This window comes from Cyprinodon variegatus, unplaced genomic scaffold, assembly GCF_000732505.1.
Source record: "Cyprinodon variegatus isolate N-32 unplaced genomic scaffold, C_variegatus-1.0 Scaffold49, whole genome shotgun sequence".
In the NCBI taxonomy this organism is placed as follows: domain Eukaryota; kingdom Metazoa; phylum Chordata; class Actinopteri; order Cyprinodontiformes; family Cyprinodontidae; genus Cyprinodon; species Cyprinodon variegatus.
Genome location: NW_015150502.1, coordinates 106,048 through 115,626, shown reverse-complemented (window position 1 = coordinate 115,626; position 9,579 = coordinate 106,048). Strand labels below are relative to the sequence as shown.

Genomic DNA, 9,579 nt, shown 5'->3' with positions numbered 1-9,579 from the left:
GCACATACAGTTAGTCACAGTAAAATAAACAGAACTACATTAAAACAGGCAAAGACTCAACATGTATAAACAGATATGTTGATGGTTGTAGCAGTGCGAATATTTAAATTCATGATGAAGTAAAAGCAGAATGGAATAATAGAGATAGAATGAAGTAAAATGAGGAAAAGTGGTACCCAAGTCCTCCAGCAGTCAAAGCCTATAGCAGCATAAAAATTGAAAATGGTTCAGGATAACCTTAGTACTGTTAATGAGGTATTGGAAAAGTGGAGCAAAAGAGAAACGTCCCTCTGGGAAAAATTCTCCCCCACCGAAACAACATACTTTATTTCAATTAAATTTTCAATATGGATTTTAATTATTTTCACTTTAGATCCTAAAATATCCTATTAGGGATGAAAAACCTTAGCTCAGGTTTTACCTTTCTATCCGTTTTAGTTTTATAACCAAGCTTATTAAGTTTTGTCCAGGTTGCAAAAAAAAAAAAAAAAAGGAGGAACCGCCCTTTACTGGAGCCAAAAGGAGCCTAAAAATCCATAGCTAAGCATGAACTTGTCCAGCCACTCCCTTTTTAACCGCCCTGGTTACTTAAATAAAAAGGAAACCAAGTCCAGTGGCTCGTTTTTTTCTAAACTTTTACAGAATGACTATGACCTGGATGACTGGGAATCTTCATCAGCTTAAATAAAAAGAATATTCCATTATGAAGACAATTCCCCACCATTTTAATTCAATTGCACTGTTGAGCTATTTTGTTGTTAAACATGCTTAGTCTTTACTCACCGTTTTTTTTTTTTTTTTTTACCGTGGATTCCTCGACAAATGGATCCTAATAACTGTTGAAATGAGAAAGAGGACACCAAAGGTGAAAAAAGATAAGATAAAGATGGTCTGCAGGAACAGAGAGGAACCCGGTGGACCTTTTTGCACAGATTCCACTGTGTGCCTTCTGCCCCTCTGACTCAGCTCCAACTGCGCCGACGCGGAGCTGCAGGGAGATTTATAAAATGGCGCTGCGTGATAAAAGCCAATCAGCAACTATTACGTAGGGCGTTGCGTTCAAATACTACTGAGAATTTTGGATATTGGCAAAACAAACGCCCTTACAGCGCGCGGGAAACTTCAAGCACAACCCTGAAAAGGGCTATTCCCTCCCTCCCTCCCAACAGTGTTAATGATAACTGTTTATATTTTATGGTCCGTGGTCGATATGATTCTAAGTCAGATCGAGTTGTGGCTTTTATACATTTACTCCATTCTCTCATGTCAGTCACTTGTCGTTGAGGAAAAATGCACAGCCATTCGGCTAGATTCTTAACTCGCAATTTGATTGGTCGGGTTGTTTCTCAAGCTGTAACAAACCACAGAAAAAATAAAAACATCAGAACCTCATCCTGAACGTTTCCTTACCTACATCTTATTTCCCGGGATTAGTATGTATATAAAATAGTTTTATTTGTGACCGGGTAGTTTATTAGCTGAAAAAAGTGTTTACATAAAATAGTTGTAAATTCCCACCCGTTTCTGGCCCCTTGAATGCATCAATGCACCGTTTTCTCCACCTTCACAGCTCGGACTGGGAACGAATTTTACCCCTGACATTTTTCCAGCTACACCGACCCACTTATGGAACCTTATTGGGTTTTCAATTTAGAATAAAAAGTCTATTTTTAATTGTAAAAGAATGTTTAAATCAAATGTTTTTTTTCTGTTTGATCATTTTAAGCTTACTATGGCTTTAAATTAGGAGACTTGGCTTTAGGGCCACTTCCTCTGTCACAATCTGGGTTTTTCCCACATGCTACATATTTTTAAGAAAAATGTGTGTGTTTTAAATTATATTAGTTCATAAAATAAACATATTATTTAGAGACCTCATGCATGCTATCAGCCCACTTCAATTTACAGGTATAGATAATAAAGCGCTCCATTTTGTTCATACTTCCATACTGTAGCAGCCCCAGGAAATGCTTCATATCCATATAACTATTGTTTGCTTTCAAATTTTCATTGATTCCTCTATTAAAACTCTAGAGCATTAAAATTCCCAAAAAGTGACACATTAACAGGCATTTATTGTAAATCTATAATGACCCTCTACCTTGTTTTCAAAGAGATTCCTGCAATTTTTGTTTTACTGAAAAATAACAGAAATTTCCAGGCTGAGATTCTCTACATTGTAGGAATAGCAACCTTCCTTTTATGCATTTAAAATTACTTGATTATTTAGAAGTCAAAGTCGGCTTTAAGCTTTATTTAGATAGCATCAGTTTTCTTTTGTTAGATCAGTCGTCTGAAACCTCAGCTTTGTGGTTCATTAACAGACTAAACATGCATACTTGTCCTGTTTTAATGTCTTTATTGTTCAACACCCAATGAAAAACCACCAGCCCCATTCTAGGTAAACTAGCTCTAGACCGGCCACTGATTAAATCTTAAAAAGTAAACATTGAATTTCCCAACTTTTACACCTTCTGGAATTCTTCAACATTCCTATTCCTTATTCAATCTTTAAAACTTATCTTTGCAGAGCAACTTTACAATAAAGCTCACTTTATAAATGGCTAATTATTATTATTGAGATGTTCATTTATAAATATTCTATAACTCATTCATAAAAGCTTATGCATTTAACATTAGGGAAGCTAAAAAAAATGCTTTTGTTGCTTATAAGGAAACAGCTCTACGTAAAACGCATAGATGAACAGCTTAGGTCACTATTTGATCATGATGGTCAGTTCTGTTGCTATAAAGTGTTAAATAAATTAATAACCTATCTATAAACTATATACCTAGAAGGGGAACCTTGCTGCTAAATGGTACCCCATTTTCTATGAATGATATAAAAGCAGTATTGATTAATTGCTAATAAAGTCACAATCTGAGATCCTAACATTGTTAGCCTGAGCTACATGCATTTCAAGTCACACACTAAAGCTTTAAGAAATGTTTATTTAATACAAATTCAGATTCAGAGGAAGTCTTGGCAATCAAACATTTGTTTCAATAAAACCGTTTTCTTTCAGAACGTTTTGACACTTTAAGCCTAAATGGCACTCGACATCCAACTGATGCCTTTTTCAGAGAAAAACTGATCCTGAGTTCAGGAGCAACCAGTAATAAATTATCTCTATAACAACCTCAGATAAACGTTTAAATAAAACCTGAATTTTAAAGGAAATTTGAAAAACATGAATACCTGATACTATAGAGCAGTTAAGAGCCGTTCTCATGTAAACAATGTGCAAAACAAAAGCTTTAGATAAATAAAGCAGAAACCGGAGTCCAGTAATCCAGAAGGAAGGAGTGTGCAAATAAAACTGAGATAATACTATGCAAATTATTTCATCACATCAACTGAAAAGGTTTTAAACTACTGGATCTGTGCCTGAAGTGTCCTTAATGTTTGCGGCAGTTTGAGTTGGCAGCGTCCTCTGGAGATGAAGGTGCAACCCAGAGGAAATTGAGCAGAGTTCAGCGCAGCAGCAGGAAGCGGTCCTCCTCAGCGCCGCCTTTACTAGCTTAACTCCGGTGGCGGTGGCGTCCCTCAGGGCTCTACTCCAGGCCCAGAGAGAAGTTTATTCCGTGAACGATGCCGATGATGATGGGTTGCCAAGCGACTAAATATCGCAGCCAGTCCAGCAGCTGGCCGTATAAAACGTGAGTTTTCTCCCAGCTTCAAGGAGGAAGAATTAAGGATAATCAGCACCTCATGCTAGTTTTCCCAACTAATTATTAACACCAATTTCCAAAAAATAAATAATTCAATATCTACAGTATCAGATTACAGTTAGTTTTTATGCTGTTTAATTTCCAGTGAAGGAGCAGACTGATTACACTGGAAAAAATTGAAATCTAGATAAGTCTGTTTTTCTTGAAATAAGTGCATTTGTTCTTGGATTGAGGAGGTAAACGAGACATTTTGCCAATAGAACAAGACAACTTACATTTAAAATAGGAAAATACAGTTGCATTGTCTTATTTTAAGTGCAGATTACCTAATTATCCTATTTTAAGAGTAAAAATACTCACTCTATTGGCAAACTATCCTATTTACCTACTCAAATTAAAGGTAAATAGACTTACTTTAAGACATTTTTACTTATTTCTAGATTGTTTTTCCAGTGTAGGACTAACAGACATGATGTAACTCTGATGCTCATGTCAAAGCACACTTATGGGAAACGTTAGTGGTTAGCATAGTGCTTTGCTACTTCCTGAGGGAGTTTTCACATGTTATTGCTGTGATGGTGTACATCCCCCCCCTTAGGGGTCCTGCTGCAGCTAAAGATCAGAACATCATCATCGTTTCTGGACTGCAAAACCGGAACCCAAAAATCCCTCCTCCTCGTCTGGGATTAAAGTTAAAAGTGTGCTAGCAATAGCAGGTCTGGTAACTGACTGGAAAACACTGCAATGGAGCTAAAAAAGTTAAGAAAAAAAAATAAAATAAAAACAAACGAGTGTGCAGCTTGCTGGCCTGGAGGAGTCTAACCTGTAGCTTCCACCTCCAGTGCTCTAATGTTAGAATGAGTGCGATAATAATCAGCAAATGAAGGATACGGGTTGTTCATCATCCGCTTCAGGTCCACCTTCTCGTTGCAGTACGGACACGTCTGCTTCTTTCCCACAATGCACCAGCCCCGGATGCAGAACTCGTGAAATCTGGGCGAGGAGTTAAGGATGAGACCGGATTCTCTGCTCGGCACCGATAAAGAAAGATGGTCTGAGCTGAATTCAGCTGCTGCTGCTTGTTAACAGAAGTTTCTCAATATGTGTGCTTGTGCGTTCTCATGTGCTCGTGAAACGTCATCAGCCTCAGCGATAGCACTGTTCAAATTCACAAAACAGCAGACCGGGAACGGACAGAGTCCCCCGATGTTGTTCTCGCCCCTCCCTATTTACCCAGCATGCATCAGAGCATTCTTGTCCAGTCTCGAGATTGACAGCTGTCCCAGCATGCACTGCAGCAGCTTCCAGGTTAGCGCTCACAGAGCTCAGATTAAGTTAAAAGTTCTCTTTTCTGTTGCTGTTGTTCTATAAAAGTACGTTTTAAGATCATTTGAGGCAAGAAAGTTATACTTTTAAGCTTCACTATTAGGGCTGTAAATCACACCCATCATGGCGATTCGATTCAGTATCGATTTCCTGACCTAACGATTCGATTATTTTCGATATTCAAGAATAAACCACGATATGGTTTGATTAACTGGTTCCTTTTTTTTTTTTTTACCTTACAGGCTATAAAATGTTTCAAACTCGCCCCCACTTCCTCGCCGCCTCGGCCGTATCTAGACCCACAGCGTGTAGCACAGACCACACTTCAATATTGAGCATAATTTAAAAATGTCTGTGTCAAGCTCACTGCAACACACTGCTGTAAGAGTATAACCAGGAAGCGAGGTAGGAGGGCAAAATAGGTTTAGCGCCCCCGCAGCACGGGAGGGAGAATTACGTCCAGGAGCAAATGGATAAAAATAGACCGGAGGAAAAGAAAACATGAATCGATTCATCGGATCATCGGCTGTTGGATCGATGCATCGATACAAAACCATTATTATTTACACCCCTAGTCACTATATGGCCCATTTACCCATTTAATGAGCAATTTAAAAAAAATTCAGAAGTTGAGAGGACTGGACCAACCAGCGGAGCTCCTAGGCTAATGGCAGCCAGGGCTAACGTTAGCCGGTCTGCAGTAGCCCTCTCTCTGCATAGCCGTATGAAGTTCTGCTGGCTCTAATGGAGGTTTTTTTGTTTTATTTGGCAAAATGTTCATTTGATTTGTGTTTATCCGACTGTATCAATTATTATTTCCTCAATTAATGAAAAAAGTCAGAATTTATTATAATCTAGAGACTATTAATATCAGGAGGTGAAATGCAGCTCCAGACGAGCCGAGCGTGTGGTGATGTCATCAGTACGCTTCTGTTCCAGTTGACCCATATTTATGCTACAGGCTCCCGTTCTCCCTGAGTCCAGACTTTCCTGTGTTCTTGTCAAGAACGTACTTGGCGAGGACACGAGTCCGTACTCGCGTTCTTGTGAATTGAGAAACGGCCAGAGAAGTATGAGATAGATCAGCCCTAAGGAAGCAGCAGGATACATGTGACCACAGGAGAGCTGGAAGGTGTCCTCTATGATCCCCTCCTCCTCAACCTCCACCAGGATCCTCTGACCGCACACGGCGCAGATGTCACCGGTCAGGCTCCTGCTGGGAATGCCTCCCCTGTTGTAATACTGAGAGCACACAGAAATGATGGGGATTTTTTTTAGCATTCAGCTAACAAACCAATTAACAGATATATCTAACCGTATCAGACAGGTTAAACCTGCTGGTTCTAAATTATTTCTATCCCCTCAGGATGTTTTAAAGGTCAGAAAGGCTCAAACTCTAATTGTTTGTGTTGAAACTACGTCAGGCTAGAGTGAAGCTACTGATGAAGCCGTGCAGCTTTACCCCGATGGTGGAAGCCATGTAGTCGGAGCAGATCTCTGCAAAGTCTCGACCCATGACGCCGTAGTAGAGACCGTAGAAAAGCATGATGACGCCGACGTCCATGGAGTCCTCCGCCTTGATCCTGCACAGAGATCAAGAGACGTAAGGACAAATACGCAGAAATAACTAAAATAAAACTAGGGTTTTTGTTCTAATTAGATAAATTTTTCATTTTTTTCTGCATTCAGATGTAGCTGTGCTATTATATCTATGTGAAGAAAAATAATAACTCAGAATGTGAAAAGATTTAAATATCAGTTAAAGATACAAATTAACACAGAATGCAGTTTTTAAATGAAGGTTTGTATCTTTAAGTGTGATAGGACAGTGTGTAAAAGTGACTCACCCCTAAAAGTGCAAACAGTTTAACATTACAAACTTTGACTAGGTCACACAATAACGTTTAAATGATAATAAAATTATTTCCTTGTGGTTCGCATAAAATTATTTTAGAACTAATAGGAGTCACGTGTGACATAAACAGTGATGCAGTTTCCTTCCAGCTGACCAACTCTTAGTGTTATTGTAAAGTTTATATATTCACCTGAGAACTGATGATGTCAGTGTGTTACAGACCCTGGTTACGTTCACTGAAGTGAATATGACAATAAAGTATCAAATCTCAATCTATTTATTTTTATTTATTTTATATTTTTTATTTATTATTTATATTTTAAATAGGCCAATAGGCTCATAGGTTTTTTTGGGCAAAATTTTTCACAACACTCGCTGTTCAAAATTGCTTCCAGCAGCCCTGAAATCTCCATCAACTGTCTGAAGCAGATATTTAATAATGTTCAACACTTTCTCTAATGTTCCAATTAGCAGCAACAGAACAAACAGTAGTGATGCTGTACGGAAGAGGATTAGGGCCACTGGAAAAAAAAAAGTGTTAACTGATTTTTTTTTTTATTTTATTTCAGTATAGTATGGGGAAAAAGTCAGAATTCTGACTTTAATCTCAGAATTCAGACTTTAATCTCAGAATTCTGAGAAAAAAGTCAGAATTCTGAGATTAAAGTCAGAATTCTGAGAAAAAAGTCAGAATTCTGACATTAAAGTCAGAATTCTGACTTTTTCCCCATACTATACTGAAATAAAATAAAAAAATCAGTTAACTTTTTTTTTTCCAGTGGCCCTAATCCTCTTCCGTAGATGCTGCTTTGGTGTCTATAGAATAAAAATCTACAAATTTGCAAACAAAGTTGAACAACCAAGGACTAATTCAAAGCCCAGAGAGCAGGTGCTCTAGCACCACCTAGTGTCCATCAGTGGACGTCCCCGGCTGCTTGAACAGAAACGGACCTGAAGAAGACGTTGAAGCCGAACATGGTGAACATGATGGCGAGGTAGCCCAGGACTCCCACCGCGTAGCTCAGCTTGTAGATCAGCAGGAACCATTTGTAGACCATCCTGGAGATCAGAAGGGAAGTTAGAGGCAAACAAACACTGGATCAGGTTACGTTTTCAGATCAGTGCGACTAAAACCTTCAGGGCTCTATTGAACATACAAGGTCACAAGCTTACAGCAGGTTTTTCTACACTGATGGTTACTAATAGCATTAAATGCTAAAAGTGATTGTGTTTCAACCAGATGCATCATGGGCTGCTGAGGCAAACAGACACTTTTACATTTTCTCTGAGCTGCAAGTTATAAACCAGACAATGTTAAAAATATAAATAATATGAGGTAGAAAGGAGAACAAACAGAAGAATAGAGCTTTAAATGAAGACCAGAGAGGATGATTTCACATTTAAATTGATTAAATACTGTCTTTACTTTATTATTGAGCTTCTTTAAATAAATAGATAGAAAGACATGAATTAGTTTTAACTTCCTGATTCTGCTATTTGTTGAGTACTGTAGTGTTTTTCCACTTGAAGTTTGTGTCTGTCTGTGAATCTAGGCCTCTATTCGTTAATAAATTTGATTTCAGTTGATGATTTTAATGTGAATGTGTTATCGGAACATTCAACTTCATACAGAAAAAAATATTCAATGAAAATCTTACATTCATTCCAATCTAGGATGTGTTATTTGAGTGTTCCTTTGACTTTTTGTAGCATTTTATTATTTGATTTAAAAAATATTTGCCAAGCCCAGTGGGTTGGCCATTAAATATACAATTGTTGTACAACAGGTACGATATTAACCAATTAATTGCATGCAAATTTGAAGTAACTTAACAATCTTTTTAAATGTATTAAGTTTGTTAAGTAACATTTTTTAAATCTATCTGTAACCACAAAGCTAGAACAGCCCAGGCACCGTCAGAGTGGCGTGCCCTCCTACCTGGGTGTCCTGCAGGATAGCGGCTTGCGGGTCGCTCTGAAGATGACGTAACTGGTGATGACTGAGAACATCCCCCACATGGACAGGAACCTCCACCAGTAGAGCTTGATGGTGAAGTAAAGAGGGACAACCCACATCTGGACCAGAGTCACCAGCTGGAGGACGGCGGAGAGAACGTCACGTTTTCACGCCAGACAAAAAGCAAAACTAAAAATACGTTTTAACTCCCAGATGAAACAATCTGGTGATAAAATGGTGAAAGGGATTAGCAGAAATGTTCTTAACTGGGTTTTGTTGCGTAGCCTTCAGTGGTTCCTGTCTTATCTTTAGCACAAGCATCCTTTATTAAACAAAGTTTATAAATATTCAGAAACTATAAATACAGCTTTTTGTAGTTGGACGGCAAGTATCAGTCATGCATGATTTCCTGCTCTCCAAGAAGTTAGTTTGATTATTTTCAGCGCAGAGCCGTCTAGTTACAAGTAGGAATGCAACCTATCAAATTATAATTTAATCTAGAATTGATTGATCTTATAGATCGACTTACGATTCATTGATAAGCGCCCATGTTCTTAAAAATTAGATTTTTTTTTTTAGAAACAATAAAATCTTTCCATAAGTTTAATGGATAAATATTTTTCAAAATATGCTGAATCAAAAAGGTACACATCAGGGGTCGGGAAAAAGAAAATCATCAACCAGTAAAGGTCCAGAGACATTTGGAATTATAATCTGTTACTTTAAACAGCATTCAACACTGCAATAAAATGCAGGTATTTATGCATCT

General features: G+C 38.0%; 2 protein-coding genes across 2 annotated transcripts in view; both read right to left on the bottom strand.

Annotated features, from left to right (window-relative positions):
• Nucleotides 1-968, bottom strand: part of LOC107082280 (protein FAM111A-like) — an 8,585-nt gene extending 7,617 nt beyond the window's left edge. The window contains exon 1 of the mRNA XM_015370881.1: nt 784-968. The gene's annotated coding sequence lies outside the window, so the exon portion shown is untranslated. The remainder of the gene's footprint in view (nt 1-783) is intronic.
• A 1,960-nt stretch (nt 969-2,928) lies between these two features.
• Nucleotides 2,929-9,579, bottom strand: part of rnf175 (ring finger protein 175) — a 9,941-nt gene continuing 3,290 nt past the window's right edge. The window contains exons 4-9 of the mRNA XM_015370868.1: nt 8,793-8,947; nt 7,805-7,912; nt 6,461-6,581; nt 6,107-6,240; nt 4,564-4,665; nt 2,929-3,676 (exon numbers count right to left, since the gene is read on the bottom strand). Coding sequence (XP_015226354.1) covers nt 3,556-3,676; nt 4,564-4,665; nt 6,107-6,240; nt 6,461-6,581; nt 7,805-7,912; nt 8,793-8,947 — 741 coding nt within the window. The 3' untranslated portion in view covers nt 2,929-3,555. The remainder of the gene's footprint in view (nt 3,677-4,563; nt 4,666-6,106; nt 6,241-6,460; nt 6,582-7,804; nt 7,913-8,792; nt 8,948-9,579) is intronic.